This window comes from Pinus tabuliformis, chromosome X (assembly GCF_031772625.1).
Source record: "Pinus tabuliformis cultivar Carrire ecotype Pingquan chromosome X, CPIR1, whole genome shotgun sequence".
NCBI lineage: Eukaryota > Viridiplantae > Streptophyta > Pinopsida > Pinales > Pinaceae > Pinus > Pinus tabuliformis.
In genome coordinates this window covers 759,425,060-759,447,712 of record NC_142308.1, presented here as the reverse complement: position 1 = coordinate 759,447,712, position 22,653 = coordinate 759,425,060, and the positions used below count along the sequence as shown (strand labels likewise).

Sequence of the window (22,653 nt, the reverse complement as noted above, 5' to 3'; positions counted from 1 at the left end):
GGTCACTAGGGCCCCAAAAATTGTGTGTAGCCCTTCTAGCCTACCAGTGAGCTACAAAAATCGATCTCCAGTAAAATGAACGGTTTTCCCAAAGGGGAAACTCCTCCAAAACTCCACGAAATTTCCTCCCCAAACTCCCAGCCAAAATTAGCTCTAATATCCGACACAACAACACTGTTAAACCCCAGGGCATGCCCAAAGAAAAAGAAATTCGGCCCACAAATCTCCAGCACTTCCAAGCCGGAAATACCCCAAAATCAACTCGCCCTCCACAAAGGAATATCTCCACAAAATAGCTAGTCTGGAAAACAACAAATTCTAGCTCCTTAAAACCTAGCAAGATCCTCCATTGCATCCACCAGAAACTCGCACAGGCTGAAGAAATTACTGCGAATCTCCAGCTCTTCCAAGCTGGAAATCCCCGAAAATCAACTCGTCCTCCACAAAGGAATATCTCCACAAAATAGCCAGTTCGGAAAACAACAAATTCTAGCTCCTTAAAACCTAGCAAATTCCTCCACTGCATCCACCAGAAACTCGCATAGGCTGAAGAAATTACTGTGAAATCCCACACACAAAATACTACGATCTTCCACAATCTCTCTCCTCGAGTGGCACTCGAAGTCCCCTAAAGAAGAGCTAGAATTTCCGCTTAGAAATCCCTTGTGCTAAACAACACTAGTTGACTTGGCTAAGTAGCTCAAGCAAACACTCCAATTCTGAAAATAAAATGCCAAGATGATCTCAAAATGAAGCTCTTCCCTTCCTTTTATAATTGCTACCCAACCATCCTTGTGGGCTCCACCAATTCGACCCCCTTGCTTGATTCCTCTTTCATGCGGTTCAGTTTCTTCTAGGGAGTTCGATTTCCTTACTTAAGTGGCCCCCACAACTTAAACTTCACTTTAATTTTCCCCTTTTTCTTCTAAGTGCAGGCAGGATATATTGTGTTCAGTTTTCTATTTGACTAGCTATTAATTTGCTTTGACCAAAAAAATTTGCACCTTTGTCCATAGTTAAACATTAGAAATTGAATTTTATTATTTTTTGATAATATTTTAATATATTTATTTCAATTTTGATTGGTTCACATCTTATTTTACAATGATTACATTGTACCCTAAAATCTGTGGTTTGTTGTACCATCAAATCTTTGGTTGTACATGCTGGCGTTAAATCACTATTTATAGCATCAATTTTCAAATTTTTCCATGTTGATTGGGCTGCGTTTTCGGTACAAATATGCCTTTCTACTGAAAAACTGAAGATAAGACAAGCATTTATGAACCATGAGAAGATCAACGAATGCATTATTTCGGGCATAGACATTAAACAAATCATGGAGAGGATGATTTAGAACGACTCGCAACTGCATCAAAGAGAATCACGATCGCTGTGACTGGCTATCAATGCCCATTCAACTCACCGCCAAAATGAAGTTATTGGAGCACGCTCTTCGTGTATTAAATTGAAAGATAATTTTCTTGTGAGTTTTGTAATTTTTGGAGAATATTTGACGTATGGTTGAAATGATACGTTTTGAACACAATTTGCATTATAAAGTTGAATGATTTAAGTAAGAATGTCAATATAAAAATTTCAATAAATTGGTGAAATTATAAATAATTTTGATATTTTAAAATATTTATAAAACTTTTAATTCGATATTTTAATAAGATTTTAAAAATGTATTTTAATTTTTATAATACAGAGTAATGTATTACAAATATTAAATGACTGATGCAATAATTTAAATTAAACATCAAAATATTTATTTTAAACATATGTTTTATTTAAAAGTTTAAATATATATATATATATATATATAAAATTAAATACATTGTAATTTGATATATATATATATATATATATATATATATATAAGCAAAAATAATTTAATATTATAAATAAAGATAAATTTCAAGGAGTTGTCTATAATGCGACTTTTTGGAGATTCCGGTGACGGAATCCGGGGGAAGAAATTGAGGTTAAATCTTGATTTGTTGCAGTTAAAATGGTTTTTTAACTGCATATTTGGATTCAGCACCCTGAAAAACTCCTGGGATGCTTTCATTGTGCAGAAACTAGCTATCAAACTTGCGATTCCAATAAATTCCTGCCGGATTTCGACCGGAAAAACCCGCCCGAAAGGCTTTCAAAAAGTCGCGTTATAGACAACTGCAAATTTCAATCCTATTTCATAATTATTATTAAAAATATTCTCTTGATATTTCATAAAGGTTAAATTCCTTACTATAATACAGCGACATTTTCCTTTTATTGACCATGACTAGGGTGCTTTTTAAAATTATAAAATAATATTCCTGATAAAATATAAAACATTTCTATAGATTTTGCCTCTGTATAGTTAATTATAGCCCCATTTTTTTTAATCTTTTGTTTTCCAATTTTTCCTTTTTTTTTTTCTTCTAGTTTTGGTTTTTGGCATGCACTTATAGAGGCTTCCATTTTGCCAAATCTTCAGTCTTCTACATTAATGTAGCTATATTTAAACTAAGTGGCAGGTACTCGCTACTATGTAGCTTGTCTCTTATCAAAATTAAATTTGAGCCTCCACAGCTTATTTCTCCTAAGTTTTTATTATCAAATATTATATTAATCTCCAAAATTGTAAAATTGAGAATTTCTTTAGCTAAATTATTAATTTGGTCATGACATTATATATATATATATATTCCATAGTACAAAATTGGGGTTTGTAGGAATTCCCCGTGATAATCAAAATTTCAAAATTTGTCTTCCACGAGTAGTGTCTTTATATTCCATATGAGGAATACACATGTTTCACTGCTTGAAGGACTGCTCAGACAACAAAGCTTGAAGCCATTACATGAATATTCATTATGAGCTCAACATGTCACATGCAGGAATTGAACTTGGGTGGGGGACTTTGGGAGAATAGCAACATTTCTCCCAACCACCTGAGCTAAACCCAATTGACAGTCTTCATATATATATATATATAAACACATATATAAACACTTTCATATTCAAATCATTTCAATAATGAAGCATAAAAACTCTTTTTGGCCTCCATATATGTAGTTTCAGTTTCTGACACTGTCAAAATACAAACATAACACTAATTCTGTGCTTATCATAACAATATAAGCAGTCTTCTGCCAAGCTTGTACGATGAACTTCATATCTTCTGCTTTCTGTGGCTGTCTTCTGATAGCTTCTATTTGTATTTATCTTCATTTTGCTAGCATTGGCTATGCAAAACTAGCAGCGCTGTTGATTTTCTGGCTTGTATATGCCACCAGCCTTTTACCATATCCACCAACCAAGGTCCAACATAGATGAATATAGCAAACCATATATGACTGACCACATGCATTAACATATTGGATTCATCTATTTTTGTTACATTTTAAATATTTTTGGCTTTCCTAATCTTAATCATACATGTTCTTATTTTAAATCAATAATTGTTATCTAAATCTTGTTTCCGTTTAGGTCTTGAGACGACTTGCTCAAAACCGTGAAGCAGCAAGGAAAAGTCGTTTGCGAAAGAAGGTATGCTGAGGATATAGTCATGGTGATGTATCAAGGAATAGTAACAGCACACATATTGTGAGTTGTGAATCCTTGTCCATGTTGGGACTGTATCTGGTTCATTAATGAAATGTTTTATATGCCAGGCTTATGTGCAACAGCTTGAATCTAGTCGAATAAAGCTGAAACAAATTGAACAAGAGCTTGAGCGAGTGAAGCAACAGGTGATGGACATACATATGCTGTTGACTGTTCAATGAATGTATATTGTAATTCCTAATCTAGTGTTTAAACTTTAATTTTTTGTACTTTAATGTCTTTAAATGTAGGGAATTTCCATCAATGGACATTTGGGCGATCATAATGGATCAGGTAAGATAGATAATAGTCTTTTGTATGTTTCGATGGGTAAAGTGTGTATAATTTTACAATATATTTGTTACAATCATTTTATGTCTTTTAATACTGTATATTCTCAATCTTTTTATTTCACATGTTTAGGACTCAACTTTGATTTGCAACAATTTGCAAATTGACTCTTTGGAGTTATTTAGTGAGACACAAGTGAATGATATGCCAAAATCCATTGAATTATACAGCAATCTATGTTTCATTCTCTTACTTGCTAATGCCGTAGTCTAACGAGACTGTTTTTTTTCCCTGGAAGTTATGGAAATTCCAGCCATATTTTGAAAAAATCCGGCAGGGATTTTTGTAAATTCAAGTTACAGTTGTCAAACTTCAAAATTTTAGGTGCCCCAGAAGTTTTTGATGTCACTGAATCCATTTCCACCATCAAAAACATGATTCAAACACTGTCTCTACAAGATTTTTTGAATTTTTTTTGCCTGGATTTTGGCCACTTTTGGCCGTCCAGGCAATTCCTCCGCCTCCCTAGACGACTCCCTTGCTAACGATGGTTCAAAAACTATTGTTGGCATAAAAATAGTCATCTTTTGATTAATTTGACTAATGCCAAAGAAAAAATAGGGTTTAGATTAAGAAAAGGCCATCATAAATAGGTTACCTTAGATCAATGTTGTCGGAACTGAATTGGTGATCGAACTGGAAAACCCTTTGAACCAAGAAATGGTCAGAACCGGTAAAAAAACCAGACCAAAAAAACAGTTGACCAAAAATACATTAAATATTCAAATTTTAAAGAAAAATATATATAATCATGTGCATCCATATGAATCCAAACCTTTTATGCACAAATAAGCAAAAGTTCTCATTTATATAAGGGTGCACATAACCAAAATAGCGTCAAGTGCAATCCATCTCTTTACCGAAAATACATCAAGAAGCAGGCTCTAGGTTGCCCTTAGAATCCGAAAAAAATCACGCTAAATACCTACCTATCAGCAAAATCATTTCCTATATTGTGACCTTCGTTATCAATATCACCCTCTAAGCATTAAAATAAAGTAGAAAAAATGTAACATGTCAAGTCAAGATTTTGTTTGAGTGATGGTCATTGGTTACATTTTTAGTAGGGTCATGATAGAGGAGTTTGACAACCAGTGCCACTAACATCAAGGTACATAGAGGGCTTGGTGCTCTTGAATAAATACTAGTTCCATACTCTCGTACATGACAAAATCCAATGGAAATGTTGCAATCTCCCCAATCCCAAAATCTTGAAAAACTGTTAAGTCTATTGGATTTCGAGTGAGATCTAAAATTCTACTTTCTACATGTGAAATCCAATGAGGTCGGAACCACTCCCAAACATCCTGAGTCATTTCATGGTAATGTTGAAATTTTAACTAAAATGATGAAAATGAAAGATAAAGGTGAATGTCACTTTTACTTTAACATTACTATGAATTGCATAGCAATACTAGGGCCATGGGCTTGAATATTAGGCTGCACCACTCAATTTTTTTTTTAAACATTGCGTCTGGAACATCTTTGGTCAAATTGTATGGAATAGGCTGGTTTAGTACAAACCCATCGGTTTAGTGAAAAAAGGATGATTTAGTACTGGCCTATCCATTTCTAGTTCCAAACCTCGAACTAAACCGTTTGATCCTTGTTACTTGCTCATATGTACCTAGCAGGGAACTAGACTCCATTACCCAATGGATAGGGCACCTATAAAGTTTTTTGTTTGAAGATCAAAAGTCTAGCAGGGGCAATTCTGCCCCTTTCTCTCTCTATATTCTCTTTCTTTTCGCTATGTAATTTCGTACCCCCACGGGGGAATTGTAATAAATGACGTTAGCATTATGAACTAATGTAACAGACTTAGACCCTTGGAACCTGGTTACGAAGGAAGTCACTCTAGAGTGTTTTTTTACTTAATTAATTAATTTTGCTTTTCAACGACAAATAATTAATCGAGTTTTTACACTCCTATCCTCCAAAGCTGGAATGCATCTTAATAACGGTGCCTTGAGTGTGCTTATCAGTGTAGGTTCAATGTATATCACCATGCTAGGCATTTCCTAGAGTCTCATGAAATTGCATTAGGTATTTTTAGGATTTTTTAATAATTAAAACTTTCCCTCATAGTGGCAATTTTTAATTAATTTTGTATGTAATAAGTTAAAAAGTGGTACTAGGAAATGTCGATGGCATGTGAGTACCTCAAAATTCATACCTAGAATACCAACATTATTCTAGTACCTGCTTTGGGGTGCAAATAATTGAGTTTTTCTCACCAAAATCCACTTTTACTAGATAAGTGAGGAAAAAGACCAGGAAAATGAAAAATTAAATAACTAAGGACAACCCAGAGACATGTTTTGAGTTGACTAAGTGACTCCATCAGTCAAGTGAAGTGACTTGGCAATAAGGCTATGTTAATGCAAGTCAAAAGCCAAGTTAAGGAGGATGAGTTGAGCTGCCAGTTAAGAGATTAAATCTCGCAAATGAGGGCCAAGTTCACTCAGTTCAACATGCCGAGTTGGGTCATTAATACAGGTCGAGTTTGTTTAGTTGAGGTGGCTAACGAGTGGGGGATAACCCCCCTTCTCACACACTTGGCAATTAGTCCATATGTTGCCCCCCTCAAGACTGATACACAACCCACTAAAGAAGAGATACACAGACCCCTTTTGACTGTCATACACAACTGTTGGAACATGTGTTTAGTGGTTGAGTCTTTGTGGAGTTTAGCCACAAGTTGATGGGGAGTTGTCTCCCCTTTTTTCCTACTCACTGCACACTTGTATTAGCGCAACACCAAAGGAGATCTATGCTGCTTCTCTCATAGTTGTACTCTGCCCCTCCTTGCCACACGCAGTAGCCTTGGAGCCACTTGTAGCTCGACTTGCATTGGGATTTGCTCCCTTGGATACTTGTAAATTGGTTTTCTCATTGGGATTTTCTCCCAAATTTCTATAAATGTAACTCCCATTGCTCATTGCAAGAGAGTGTTGGAAACTTGAGCTTGGGAAAGTGCTATCATTTTGTAATTGTTTCATATCAATAAACAAAGACCTTGGAGGTCATTGATGGTGTCATTTGCTTGAACATTTTGGAGGTAACTTTTTTAGTTGCTCTCAATCATGTAGCTTGGGCTCTTGTAGGGGCAGTACTGTCTAAGAAAAAGGTTAGTAAGTATTTACTACCTTCTTGTTGGATTGCAGTATTGATTTGATTATTACATGTACTTGTGAATAACATGTTTAATCCTTTCCTTTTGCAAGTCTACACCTATGCTACTTGTTGACCACTACGTGTCAACGACCCATAGCAATACACCCCCTTTTTTTCGTAAAAGGGATAGTGCCTGATCGATGTGTTCATGCTGTCCAGCTATCATCATCAGCTTGATTATCATCTTCTAATGTAAACCCAGTTTGCATGTGTATAATGTAAATAATCTCAGCAGAGCTGTGTCATGTATGTAATTACCTAGATAAACCTACTTTTCTGGTGACGATTTACATTTCGGGAGGTTTTTTGTCTCACCGATCCATTCTCGGATGATCGGTAGAGTTTTCCTTCAGTCTTACCCCAAAGCCAGAATGTATTTTGTCACTGGGATCTTAGGGGAGTCCTAGTGTTCTAGATCGAGTTTATGTAAAAGTGATTTGAGAATAATCTTAAATATTTGGTTAGGTTATTTTATTACAAATTGCTTGATCTGCTAAATTATATTTTGTGTCGCAGAACTAGGTAGTCTGTAAGGGTTTTTTGCAAATGGGTCTTCCCCCTTGAGATGTAAAAATGTAAAAATCATGATGTAAAGTGTCTTGAGGGTTAGAGAAATAATTATCCCCTCATAGGTTATTTAATTAAAATTTCTGGCCAAAATTAATTAAAATCCTAAGCAAAAAATTCAATTAATTCTAGGTCCTAGGTAAATTTAAATTCTCCGAAGGCAAAATTCATTGGTCCTTAAAAATTAAATTTTAGAAGGTCCAGGGACTAAGGTAAATTGATTATTTTGCTAAATTTTAAGCCTTTGGTCCCTGGGGTTAAGTCAAAGTCAAAAATTTGAGGAAATTAATTCAAAAATTTAATTTTTGAACTAATTAAAATGCATTTAATAGAAAAATTCGAATTTCTTCAATAATTTAAAATTTCGACAGATGAGATTAAAAGAAATTTTGATCCTCATCAACGACCGAGATTTCTTTGACAAGGATTACTCAAACTAGCCATTGGAAGATTTACCTTTAAATAGGAGGTCGTTTGTCAGTCAAATCATCTGATCTTTGGATCGTGTACTAAGCTCTCAAGCTTTCTTGTATACTTTTTTGAATTAATGCAAAAGTCTTTTGTGTTTCAACGTGTTGTAGTGTTCCTCTTCATGAATTTATGGTAACATTGTTTTAATTTTTGCTTAATATTATGTGAAAACTATCAATCAATAGCTCTCTTAGAATAATCTGAATAGAAATATCTTATTCAGTTTGTTGGATCTAGGGTAACATTTTTAATTTTGATTGAAGTAGCAGGTATCTCTATTTTTTCATAATTTTATTGTTGTTCTATTTCACTACTTGATTTGATGGTTGATCTAGTGTTTGGAGAAGATCTCTCAGGTTCTCATTGAGCATTTGGAGATAGTTCTCGGTTGGACCAGCCAACTCTCAACACATATTTTCTGAAGAGCCTACTTCATAAAAGCCTCAGGATTTATCTAACGATAATCTTTTTTCTGCAGGGTGTTTTTGGGCTGGTACCTCTAAAATTTCAAAATCTTTTAAATATTTTGTGAAAATTTTGATAGATCTGGCTATTAAGAGCTTTAGATTATCGGATCTGGGAGTGGAGTTGGACTCATACTCCTCAGATCTGATAGATCTGTAAATTATTTGTGTATATCTGTAAATTATTTGTATAGTTCTGTTATTTACTTGTGTAGATCTAAAATTTTGTAACATAATTTTGAATTTTAACACTTGGGTTTTTTGAGATTTTCTCTATTTTTGTACATATTGGATATTGGGTTTTTCTCTTTTCACTTGTGCAGAAATAGATCTGAGAAATCAGCCAAGAAAATCTTCAGATCTAAGTTAGATCTAGACCCTGGAGGGCAAGATCTGGGCTCAAAAATTGTTTGCAGGAATAGATCTGAGAAATCAACCAAGAAAATCTTCAGATATGAGCTAGATCTAGACCCTGGAGGGCAAGATCTGGGCTCAAAGATTGTTTGCAGGAATAGATTTGATAAATCAACCAGTAAATCTTCAGATCTGAGCTAGATCTAGACCTTGGAGGGCAAGATCTGAGCTCAAAGATTGTTTGCAGGAATAGATCTGAGAAATCAGCCAAGTAAATCTTTAGATCTGATATTTTCAAGCAGATCTGGGGGTTTTGAGACAAATCTAGGCCATGGAGGGAAATATCTTGTCCCAAATATTTTTGCAAGGCCAGCCATTAAAGATTTTGCAATAAATCTGAAGATCTTAAGCAAAATAATATTTTTCAGAACAAGGGTTTCAAGTTTTGGGGCTTCTAAGCCCAGATCTGTCTTCTCTTAGCCCAACGCTAGTTCTATTGGGCCTAGTGCTAGCTGTCATTGGTTCTAGATTCCCCTTGTTCCATTTCTGATTTGAATATTTGATTTTCTGAAGCTAATCATTGGTGGGTTTTTTGCAGAAAATTTGTGTTCTAGGTATTGAATTTTTTTTGGCAACTTGGGCAAGTGATCTTCAAGATCTAGGGCCTAAGGGTTTGATCTCTAAACCATCTTTTTCCTCACTGTTTGCTACAAAAGTGATATACCTTTCTAATAGTGGTGAAAAACACATCTAAGTGGTTTGAAATTAACCAAAAAATTGCTAAATACATTAATAAGTCATTTATGTTTGATGTGTATCAAGGATTTGGCCTAGATCTACATTTTGGGTCACTGTTATCTCTGAATAATTCTGTTTCTAAAGTCTGAAATATAACAGTGGAAAAATTTCATGTGGGTTAGCCTAAAATCAATTCCTAAGTTGTCTAATACATTAAGGAATTAATTTCTTGAGTTGGGCATTCATCATTAAGCTTATTTCATGTTTTAATTGCTGGTTGTAATAAGTATATCAGATCTGATATAATTCCGGAAATCACATCATAACAGGCTGAAAATTTTTGATAATTCATGTGGGCAAGTTTGGAAAAATTTCGGTAAATTTTTGGCATAAAGATATCATTGATAGCTTACTGTTTTCATTGTCATATTGCTGTTGTCATAAAGTTTTTCTCACTGCTGTCCTAAAAATTAATTTCTAAAAGTTAAGTACTCTGTCACGGAATTGTGATAAAATTCATATCCTTTGTTTCATAAACTGAGTAATTTTTGAGCATTTGTTGATATTAATTGCAACAGAGTTTTTGTTCTCTTTGAGCTATAACCAGTGTTACTTGGGAGCGGGAGCGAAAATGGGAGTGGGAGTGACATTTTCAGAAGCTCCCGGTTTGGGAGCGAATCCCGGAGCGTTATATATATATATATATATATATATATATATATATATATATTATATTTTGATACATATATGTCAACAAAAACATGTAGAATAACAAATTAGATATAAAAAACATAAAAAAACATAGATTGACCCATATAACAACAATCATCTAGAAGTTATAATCTTCATCAACCACGTCCACAAGTTAGTAACATAGTAACATACAACATATTGAGTCTCATGATTCATCAATCTTAAAGTTTCAAGCTTTCAAAATTCAATATATAACATTTATCATCATTGATCACCAAAGTTGTACTTGTAAGCTAAGTGTAACCATTACAACAAATAATATCTAACATGAAATGAAATGTTATAAAATGAAATGAAATGAAACAACTTTCAACTTTCATGAAGCATCATATTCATAATTCATTACTAATGAGTTATAATTACCAACTTCAAACTTAAATTGTCATATATTGTTTAAAAAAATATCATAATTAATATGAAAGAGTCAATAGTTATAAAAATTACTAGAAACTACAAAAGAGAAGTAAATCTATTATCTATTTCTTATGCTTGGGCCTCTTGCCACCACGAGAAATGTCTAATTTTTTAGTCTTATTGGAAAATCAGGATTTTTGTCATTAATATCACCCTCTAAGCATTAATATCCAGAGGTATCTTTGTCATTACCTCTGTATCTGTACAGGAATCTTTGTCATTAATATCACCCTCTAAGCATTAACATAAGATAGAAAAAACATAGCATGTCAAGTCAAGATTTTGTGAGTGATGCGTACATTTTTAGGAGGGTCATGATAGAGGAGTTCGACAACCAATGTCACTAACATCAAGGTACATAGAGGGATTGGTGCCCTTGATTAAATACGAGTTCCATACCTTAATACATGACAAAATTCAATGGAAACATTGCAATCCCCCAATCCTGAAATCCTGAAAAACTGATAAGTCTGCTGAATTTTGAATGAAATCTAAAATTCTACTTTCTCCATATGAAATCCAATGAGGCCGGAACCACTCTCAAACATCCTGAGTCATTTCATGGTAATGTTAAAAATTTAAGTAAAAGGATGAAAATGAAGATTAAGGAGAATGTCACTTTTACTTCTTAAACATTACCATGAATAGCATATCAATACTAGGGACATAGACTTGAACATTAAGCTGCCCCACTCAAAAATTATTTATTTCTTTAAAAAGAAATTGCATTTCGAACATTACTACAAATTTTTTTTTGCAAAAAGGCAAAACGCTCCCGAAAAGGCAAGGAGCGAAAATTTCTTTAGGGAGCACGCTCCCGACCCGCTCCCGCTCGGAGCGCGGATTGAGAGCAGGATCGAGGGGGGTGGGGGGCTTCGGGAGCGCGCTCCCGACCGACTCCTGAGTCGCTCCCGCCCGGAGTGCAGATTGGGAGCGGGATTGGGGGGGGGGGGCGCTCCCCGCAACACTGGCTATAACTATATCAGGAAGATTTGAAATAAGCTTGTGTTCTAATTGTAATATCTTCAGGGGTTTAATTTTGAGTCTTCATTTAATAAAGCAAACATTTCATTTGGGTATCGATGGTTCAACGACTTTTCATTTCTCATCTTTTCATTTGGGCTGACAACAACAACATTTCTTGGCGCCGTTGTCGGGGACTGATTTATTGGGCCTTGGCTCTTCGACATTCATCTTTCATCTTTCTCATCTCTCATTCGAGCCGGCAAAGTCAACACTCCTTGGCATTGCCACCGGGGATAGAGTTTTTTATGTCCTTGGTTTCTTCGACATCGTTTTAATCATCTCATCTTTTCCGCCATTCATTACCCTGTCAAGCAGCACAACATTTCCTGGCGTCATTTGATCTTTTCATCGCCCTATCTTTCGTCATCTCATTAATCGTTTCATCTGCACCTTTAGCACTTGGACATTTCGGTTTGTTTCTTGTTTGGGTGGCAACTCCACTTCTTCCATTTATTATTTCTCAGACAAGAAGCCCTCCCTTATATCCGGTTGTTTGTTGCCTTTTGGATCCTAGAGTTAGATTCATGTTCAAGTGGCGACTCCACTTCTTTCATTTCTTACAAGAATTTCTACTAGAAGCTCGCTTCTAGTGGATCTCTTGATTTTCTTGAGCAGAGGTCTCTCTCTAGCATCCATTTGGTCCCTCATTATTCCTTCAGGCAAGTCATCATGGATGATTCATTTACCCCGTGTCATTTTACTAATGTTCTCCATGATATTCCAAAAGTGGCCATTCATAAATTGCCTTTGTTCTCGGGTGCTGATTTAGTCGCTGTTAAAAAGCATCTATGCAGGTTTACTCATACAATACTCAGATATTGTAGTTCTCCCCAATATGATCATGAAGATGTCAAAATGCGTCTATTTGCCTTTTCTTTAGAGGGTGATGCTTTGAATTGGTTTAATAATTGTCCTGAAAATTCTTTCGCTTCTTTACAAGACATCGTCAATGCTTTTACAGATAGATATGGTTATCAATGTAGCTCGCCTTGTGCCCCTAAAATTATGTAGTAGAATGAAAGTGATCTTGTAAAGGATCCAATTGTCAATGAAAGATTGCAAAACAATTCTCCATATCAGAATGTGCCATCCACTTGTATTATTGCAAGTCAAATCCATGACAGTGGAAAAACAGGGAGAAGTTGTCAAATCGGTGTTGACAATGAAAGGCAAAATGATAAGCAAATTATAGAATAACTAAGGCAGTTGGTTAAAGACATGCAGTTCAATCAAACGCCGCTGTAAAAAATATGGAGCTTAATCATGAGAAATTTGTGACTGATTACGTCAAGGATATGAGAACTTTATACACTCAACTGGAAAACCGTGATAAGGAGATGGAAATCATGAAAATTAAACACTCCGATCATGTAACCATCGTAGTAGAAAAGTGTGCTCAGAATATGGAGGATATGAGGACCGACATGCAGAAGGAAATGGAAACCATGAAAGCTAATCATGGCAGAGAAATTAATTCTATGCAAAGCAAATTATTAACTATGGATGAAGAAATGACCATCATGAGATTCAGTGATAATAATCAGTTAGCGACCATGCAAGCAAATCATAACAAAGAGAAACTATATGCAAAACTGTTTCATGGGCATGAAAGCAAAGAATGAAAAAGTAATAAAAGATGTGGAAGCTGGTCAGATATGTCTTCAGAATAAGTTATTGACCATGGAGGAAAACCATGCCAAGGAAGTCAGTGCTATGAAGGTTGAACACTCTAGCCAGATGGATGCCATAAAAATACAGGTACAGAAATTTCAGCATCGGTGAGAGGATGAAAGAAACAAGGAGACGTCAACAGATCAAAAGCCTGCTTATCTGATGCAGCAAGCTCCATTTTATTATGAGGAGGTCATGTGTTCCATTGAAAAGTGGTTAATTGAAGGTGACCCAGATAAAATTGAAATTGATAAGAATCAGTTTGATGCTCACATGGTTAATCCACCAGTCATAGAAGATAAAGTTATAACTCATTACACTTGTGAGACTGATCCATCATTCTTGACAGAGCAGATGTAGAATGAAGAGAGACATGTCATGCATATCTTACATACCTCATCTGAGAGTTTTGAAGCAGAATGTTCCACATCATTAGTGATACATCCTGCCACAAAGAAAAAGCGCAAGAGAAAGAGAATGAGAAAGCGATTTAGATGGTCGCGAGCAGCTTGATTTTCGGATAGGAAAAAGTCCAACTGTATGCAGGATTGGACATGGCACATCCGAGAAACAGTCGACAGTTTTGCTTGAAAGCAGGCAAATGCTCAGTATGCACTATATTGAATGCATCTGATGTCATGGGGCATCTTTGTATTGTATTTCTAACCTTATGCCTTGTTATTTCAGTATTTCATTTTGTAGTTAGATTTGTGTTTTTCATGTTATTAGATTAGTTAATAAATGAAGAGCTTATATCTTTCCTGTGCTTAACGTTACATGATGATTTTTGGATGGACGCTACTTATGTTATGTTGTGTGTTGCATGGATGCAGATTCTGGATTCTCACATTCCTCTAGTGCAGCAACATGTCCCCAAGTAGAGCTAGATGTTGACCACTACGTGTCAACGACCTAGAGCAGTACACCCCCTTTTTTTTGCAATAGGGATAGTGCTTGATCTATGTGTTCGTGTTGTCCAGCTATCATCATCAGCTTGATCATCATCTTATAATGTAAACCTAGTCTGCATGTGTATAATGTAAATAATCTCAGCAAATCCGTGTCGTGTATGTAGTTACCTAGGTAAACCTACTTTTCTCGTGACGATCTATATTCTGGGAGGTTTTTTGTCCCACCGATCCATTCTCGGATGGTCGACCGAGTTTTCCTTCAGCCTTACCCCAAAGCCGAAATGTATTTTGTCACTGGGATCTTAGGGGAGTCCTAATGTTCTAGATCGAGTCTATGTAAAAGTGATTTGAGAATAATCCTAACAATTTGGATAGGTTATTTTATTACAAATTGCTTGATCTGCTAGATTATATTTTGTGTCGCAGAACTGGGTAGTCTGTGAGGGTCTTTTGCAAATAGGTCTTCCCCCTTGAGATGTAAAAATGTAAAAATCGTGATGTAAAGTGTCTTGAGGGTCAGAAAAATAATTCCTCCCCTCATAGGTTAATTAATTAAAATTTCTGGCCAAAATTAATTAAAATCCTAAGCCATAAATTTAATTAATTCTAGGTCCTAGGTAAATTTAAATTCTCCGAAGGCAAAATTCGTTGGTCCTTAAAAATTAAGTTTAAAATGTTTAGGGACTAAGGTAAATTGATTATTTTGCTAGATTTTAAGCCTTTGGTCCCTAGAGTTAAGTCAAAGTCAAAATTTTGAAGAAATTAATTCAAAATTTTAATTTTTGAATTAGTTAAAATGCATTTAATTGAAAAATTCGAATTTCTTCAATAATTTAAAATTTCGACAGATGAGATTAAAAGAAAATTTGATCTTTATCAATGGTTGAGATTGCTTTGACGAGGATCACTCGAACTAGCCATTAGAGGATTTATCTTTAAACAGGAGGTCGTTTGTCAGTGAAATCATCCGATCTTTGGATCGTGTACTAAGCTCCCAAGCTCTCTTATATGTTTTTTTGAATTAATGTAAAAGTCTTTGGGTTTTCAACATGCTGTAGTGTTCCTCTTCATGAATTTATGGTAACATTGTTTTAACTTCTGCTTAATATTATGTGAAAACTATCAATCAATAGCTCTCTTAGAATAATCTGAATACATGTACCTTATTCAGTTTGTTGGATCTAGGGTAACATTTTTAATTTTGATTGAAGTAGTAGGTATCTCTATTTCTTCATAAATTTATTGTTGTTCTATTTCTCTACTTGATTTGATGGTTGATCTAGTGTTTGCAGAAGATCTCTCAGGTTTTCATTGCGCGTTTGGGGATAGTTCTTGGTTGGACCAGCCAACTCTCAACACATATTTTTTGAAGAGCCTACTTCATATAAGTCTCAGGATTTATCTAACAATATTTTTTTTTCTGCAGGGTGTTTTTGGGCTGATACCTCTCTAAAATCTCAAAATCTTTTAAATATTTTGTGAAAATTTTGATAGATCTGGCTATTAAGAGTTTTAGATTATCAGATCTGGGAGCGAAGTTGGACTCGCACTCCTCAGATCTGATAGATCTGTAAATTATTTGTATAGATATGTAAATTATTTGTATAGATCTGTTATTTACTTGTGTAGATCCGAAATTTTGTAACATAATTTTGAATTTTAACACTTGGGTTTTTTGAGATTTTCTCTATTTTTGTACATATTGGGTATTGGGTTTTTCTCTTTTCAATTGTGCAGAAATAGATCTAAGAAATCAGCCAAGAAAATCTTCAGATCTGAGCTAGATCTAGACCCTGGAGGGCAATATTTGGGCTCAAAGATTGTTTGCAGGAATAGATCTGAGAAATCAGCCAAGAAAATGTTGGGTCCCTATAATAATAGTGATTACCCCATTACTATTGTAGTTATACCCCTTATTTATACTGTTGTGCCCCTATTACCCCCATATTGTTATTTCTGTGCCCCTTAGAATCCCTCTATTGTTATTTTTGTGGCTTTATATTATTATTGTTAGGTCGGCTAGACTATATTATGACTCCTTAGACTCCTATATATAGAAAGGAGGTTTTGTCATTTGAATCATCGAATAATTGTTCATTTATGTAACGTAAAGGAGGTTGCCCCCTCGAAGACGCTGAATTCTAAGGCGTTGATCTATCTTTTCTATTTTTTCTTGAGCTGGTTTCATAACATTTGGTATCAGAGCTTTGGATTCTAGGGTTTTGCTGCTCCAAACAGGTCATCGTGGCATTTTCGCTATAATTTTTTTTCTGTGGCGTTTCAGAAGTCGCAAAAAAACCCATTTGAGAAGAAATCGCGTTGAACCTTGGGTCCGAATTTTAGAGCTTTTCGCGCGATATTTGCGGAGATAGGATCTGAGGAAGTTGGTCTTTTTGCAGACTCTTGAATTACATTCAAAACAGGTGACCTGGGGAAAATTGTCATAACTTTCTCGCTGGGAATCAGATTGAAATTTCGTAAGAAGGTCCAGAAAGAGGACGGACTGTAGTTTCTTGTATGTCTTTTTCAGAACCAAAGATCGAAAATTGTACACGTGGCACTTCATACAAGTTCGCTCTTCTGGAAAGGTCTATAATCAGGTCATCTTGGGAGATTGTGCATAACTCTTTCTTGGAGAATCCAATTTGGATCAGACTGGTGGCATTGGAAAGAGGACATAGAGAGCTACTACAGATCACAAATTCAGAACTAGATGATTGGAAAGTACAGAGATACATCAGAGGCAATATCGAGCTCCTACAAAGTGAAAAAAGGTGTGTAAAATTTTTTAAATTTTTGCTTAAGCTTGGTTTGAAAATTTATTTTGAAGGAATTCAAAGGGCATAGTAGAGCATTATTATTGGTAACTGATGCCCCGAGGAAATAAAATGCAAACACCTAGTAAGGAACCTGAAAGCTCTAGCATGACTCATGAAGAAGAGGAAGAAATGCTACATGATATATCAAAATTACAAGAACAAATGCAACAAATGTCACGCTCACAAAAGTTAACAGAAGCTAAGATAAATGGCGTGGAAGCTAAGATGAATGGCATGGAAGCTAAGATGGACAATTTGAAGATAGATTTGAACACAAATTTGAAGGCAGGCATGACAGATTTGAAGACAGATTTGACAAATTTTCTACAAGAAATACTTACTAATGGTGAAAAAGAGTAAAGGAAACTCATGATGAGAACAAAAGAAATGTTAATCATGATTCCATAGACGCTAATATTGGATCGAAGAATCACCATATTCCAAAAATCGATATGAGGAAGTTTGATGGCAAGGATCCCGCCACATGGATATTACAGATGGAGCAATTCTTCGATCTCAATAATGTGCAAAACACACAAAAGGTACGTATGGCAACTGTATATTTGGAACCAAATCAGTTTGTATGGTATCAATGGCTTTGTTCTCGTAAACAATTTATCACTTGGGCAATTTTTACGGAAGAATTGATAGCACATTATGAGGATACAAAAAGCAACACTTTTTTTAGCCAATTGATAAGTCTCAAACAAAAGGGTTCAGTAATGGAGCACATTGAGGAGTTCCAAAAATTGAACATAAGGGTAAAAGATATTCCAGAGGAGCATAGGATTGATGTGTTCATAGGGTCTTTAAAGGATAATATCCAACATGATGTTCGCCTTTGGGAACCTGATTCATTAGAGAAGGCATTCAGGTTAGCAAGAAAAATGGAAAGCAAAATTATGGCAACTAGGAAGCATACCACTCACAACTATAAAGACGGAAGTGTTGTTGCCCCTAGTCTTTCACAACCTACAAGGTTGACACCACAACAATTGGAAGAAAAAAGAGCAAAAGGGCTTTGTTATAGTTGTGATAGCAAATACACAAAAGGTCATAAGTGTGCTGAGAAGAAATTATTCTACATAGATTGTGAAGAGGAAGAAGAAAAGGAGCAAGAAAGGTCAAAAGAAGAAGATATACTCCAGGAACAAAGCCTAGATGAAGAACAAATAAATCCGACCATATCTTGTAATGCATTGGCGGGAATTACCACTCCTCAAACCATCAAGATAGAAGGACAAATCAAGAAGAAAAAGGTAATAGTGTTGATTGATTCAGGAAGCACCCACAATTTTATTCATTGTAGGGTAGCAAAAGAATTGAATTGCTTCCTATATCCAGCACCAGAGTGTCAAGTGATGATTGCAAATGGAGGAACAATAAATTGCTCTGGAAAGTGCCATAATATCAAGCTATCCATGGGAGAATATGTATTGACTAGCCCAATGCTTTCCATTCCAATGGGAGGTGCTGATGTTGTACTAGGAGTCCAATGGCTACAATCCTTGGGTACAATAGCTTTTAATTTTCAAGAACTTTTCATCAAATTTTCTACGGAAGGAAAGGAAGTTGAATTAAGGGGTATTGCAGGGAAACCAGGAAAGATAATCAGCTCTAATGGCATGACAAAGCTTCTAAAAAAGGAGAAAAGAGGTGTAATTGCACAATTATGTTCGCTAGATGTTTCCACATTGGAATCATCTATTTCTCCAGATCTCCAAAAAGTCCTGGACAATCATTCCAAGGTATTTGAGACTCCCAAAGGTCTCCCACCTATGCGTGATCATGATCATGCTATTCATCTGATTCCAGGAAGTGTTCCTCCAAACATCAGGCCGTACAGATATCCCTATGTCCAAAAAAGTGAAATTGAACGTATGGTTGCAGAAATGCTAGAGGCTGGTATAATTCAACCGAGTCAAAGTTCTTTCTCAGCTCCAGTAGTATTGGTGCACAAGAAGGATGGATCATGGCGCATGTGTTCGGATTATAGGGAGCTCAACAAGCTCACTATTAAAGATAAGTTCCCCATTCCTGTCATTGATGAATTACTGGATGAATTGCATGGATCAATTTACTTCACCAAGTTGGATCTTCGTTCGGGATATCATCAAATCAGAATGAAGATTGAAGACATTCCGAAAATGCATTTAGAACTCATGAGGGTCATTATGAATTTTTGGTCATGCCTTTTGGCCTTACCAATGCACCTTCAACATTTCAAGGTTTGATGAATTCAATTTTCAAACCATTCCTTAGAAAATTTGTGTTAGTATTTTTTGATGATATACTAATCTACAACAAGTCTTGGAAGGATCATGTTGAACATGTTGACAGGGTGCTACAACTATTGGAGGAGAAACAATTATATGCAAAAAGATCCAAATGTTTCTTTGGAGTCCAGAGGTAGAATATTTGGGTCATATTGTATCTCATGAAGGAGTTAAGGTAGACCCTAGCAAAATTAAAGCCATTAAGGAATGGAAAATCCCCACATCCATAAAGCATCTGCGAGGATTTCTTGGGTTGACAGGGTATTATCGCAAGTTTGTTAAGAATTATGGGAGAATAGCAGCACCTCTAACAACATTATTGAAGAAAGATTCATTTTCATGGACTCCGGAAGCAACAAAGGCCTTTGAACATCTTAAAGAGGCAATGTGCCAAGCACCGGTCTTAGCTACACCGGACTTCACAAAAACCTTTATTGTGGAATGTGATGCTTCAGGAAATGGAATTGGTGCTGTTCTAATGCAAGATGAAAGACCCATTGCTTTTGAAAGTCGTCCAATCAAGGGAAAGTTTTAAAGCAAAGCTATTTATGAGAAGGAAATGTTGGCAATACTCCATGCACTTAAGAAATGGCGACCCTACCTAATGGGAAGACACTTCAAGGTAAAAACGGATCATGATAGCCTTAAATACTTTTTAGAACAAAGATTATCCTCTGAAGAGCAACAAAAGTGGGTCACAAAGATGTTGGGTTATGACTTTGAAATCATCTACAAAAAAGGGAAGCAAAATGTGGTGGCAGATGCACTCTCAAGAAAGGATGAGGATGTGGAAGCATTGTTGTGTGCCATTTCTATTATCCAACCAGATTGGATAAACGAAGCAAGGGAGGAATGGAAGAATGACGAAGAAGTGTGGGCACTTATTCGAAAGCTACAACAAGATTCCAGTACTTCTGATACATTTAGCTGGCAAAATGATTCGTTATGGTACAAAGATCGCTTATACCTCTGTAAGAATTCCCAGCTAAAACAAAAGATTCTTATGGAATTGCACACTTCTCCCTTAGGAGGGCACTCAGGATTTTTAAAAACTTACCACAGGGTTAAGAAGGAATTTTTTTGGGATGGCCTTAAATCAGATATTCAAAAGTTTGTGGTGGAATGTTTGGTTTGCCAACAAAATAAAGTTGAAACAATTAAGACACCGGGTCTATTACAACCTTTATCCATTCCAAGCCAACGTTGGGAGGAGGTTTCAATGGATTTTATCACAGGTTTACCCAAGTCTGAGGGAAAGAGTGTCATCATGGTGGTAGTTGACAGACTTACCAAGTATGCACACTTTTGTGCATTATCACATCCATTTAAAGCCAGTACAGTTTCTACTGCATTTATGGAAACAGTTCAAAAGCTACATGGAAACCCAAAGATTATTGTAAGTGACAGAGATCCCATTTTCACTGGAAATTTTTGGACAGAATTATTTTCTTGTCTTGGTACTCAGTTAGCTCATAGCTCATCTTATCATCCTCAATCTGATGGGCAAACTGAGATAGTAAACAAATGTTTGGAAGGATATCTTCGTTGCTTTGTATCTGATAAACAAACACAATGGGTCAAATGGTTGCCTCTGGCTGAATGGTGGTATAACACTTCCTTCCATACAGCAACAAAAATGACCCCATTTATGGCACTTTATGGGTATCAACCACCATCCATCACATCATATTTAAGAGAAAATTCTAAGGTTCAGGCAGTGGAACATCACATCGAACATCAACAACAAGTCCTCCAACTCTTAAAGGATAACCTCGTGTTGGCACAAAATAGAATGAAACAACAGGCAGATCAACATCGCAGTGAAAGAAGTTTTGATGTAGGTGATTGGGTATTCCTACGGCTACAACCATATAAGCAAATGTCCCTAAAACAAGCTAAGAAGGATAATAAATTATCACCAAAGTATTATGGTCCGTACAAGGTGTTGCAAAAGATTGGTACTATGGCATACAAATTGGAGCTTCCTGCAGCTTCTCGATTGCACCCAGTTTTCCATGTTTCATGTTTAAAGAAGGTTATAGGTGACAAGCTCCCAATTCAAACAATATTGCCAAAACTTGACGAGGAAGGAAAAATTATATTGGAACCGGAAGCAGTCACAGAAACAAGAACTCGACAGCTACGAAATCGATCAATTTCAGAGTATCTTATCAAGTGGAAGAACTTATCCGCTGAAGATTCCACATGGGAGGATGAGAATTTTATGCAGAAGTATCCAGAACTACTCAAGCGTTGAGGACAACACTTTTTTAAAGGAGAGGGGCATGTTGGGTCCCCATTACTATTGTAGTTATAACCCTTATTTATATTGTTGTGCCCCTATTACCCCCATATTGTTATTTCTGTGACCCTTAGAATCCCTCTATTGTTATTTTTGTGGCTTTATATTATTATTGTTAGGTCGGCTAGACTATATTATGACTCCTTAGACTCCTATATATAGAAAGGAGGTTTTGTCATTTGAATCATTGAATAATTGTTCATTTATGTAATGTAAAGGAGGTTGCCCCTCGAAGAGGCTGAATTCTAAGGCGTTGATCTATCTTTTCTTGAGCTGGTTTCATAACAGAAAATCTTTAGATTTGATTTAGATCTAGACCCTGGAGGGAAAGATCTGGGCTCAAAGATTGTTTGCATGAATAGATCTGAGAAATCAGCCAAGTAAATCTTCAGATCTGAGTTAGATCTAGACCCTGGAGGGCAAGATCTAGGCTCAAAGATTGTTTGCAGGAATAGATCTGAGAAATCAGCCAAGTAAATCTTCAGATCTGAGATTTTTCAAGCAGATCTGGGGGTTTTGAGACAGATCTAGGCCCTGGAGGGCAATATCTTGTCCCAAATATTTTTGCAAGGCCAACCATTAAAGATTTTGCAATAAATCTGAAGATCTTAAGCAAAATAATTTTTTTCAGAACAAGTGTTTCAAGTTTTGGGGCTTCTAAGCCCAGATCTGCCTTCTCCTAGCCCAATGCTAGTTCTATTGGGCCTAGTGCTAGCTCTCATTGGCCCTAGATTCCCCTTGCTCCATTTCTAATTTGAATAT

At 35.8% G+C, this 22,653-nt stretch overlaps 1 protein-coding gene across 3 annotated transcripts in view; it reads left to right on the top strand.

Moving 5' to 3' along the window:
* Window positions 1-22,653, top strand: part of LOC149142081 (transcription factor TGA2.2-like) — a 257,623-nt gene that overhangs the window by 182,604 nt on the left and 52,366 nt on the right. For all 3 annotated transcript variants that reach the window (XM_089449662.1, XM_089449660.1, XM_089449661.1), the window contains 3 exons: window positions 3,481-3,540; window positions 3,666-3,743; window positions 3,849-3,891. In XM_089449662.1, coding sequence (XP_089305788.1) covers window positions 3,481-3,540; window positions 3,666-3,743; window positions 3,849-3,891 — 181 coding nt within the window. The remainder of the gene's footprint in view (window positions 1-3,480; window positions 3,541-3,665; window positions 3,744-3,848; window positions 3,892-22,653) is intronic.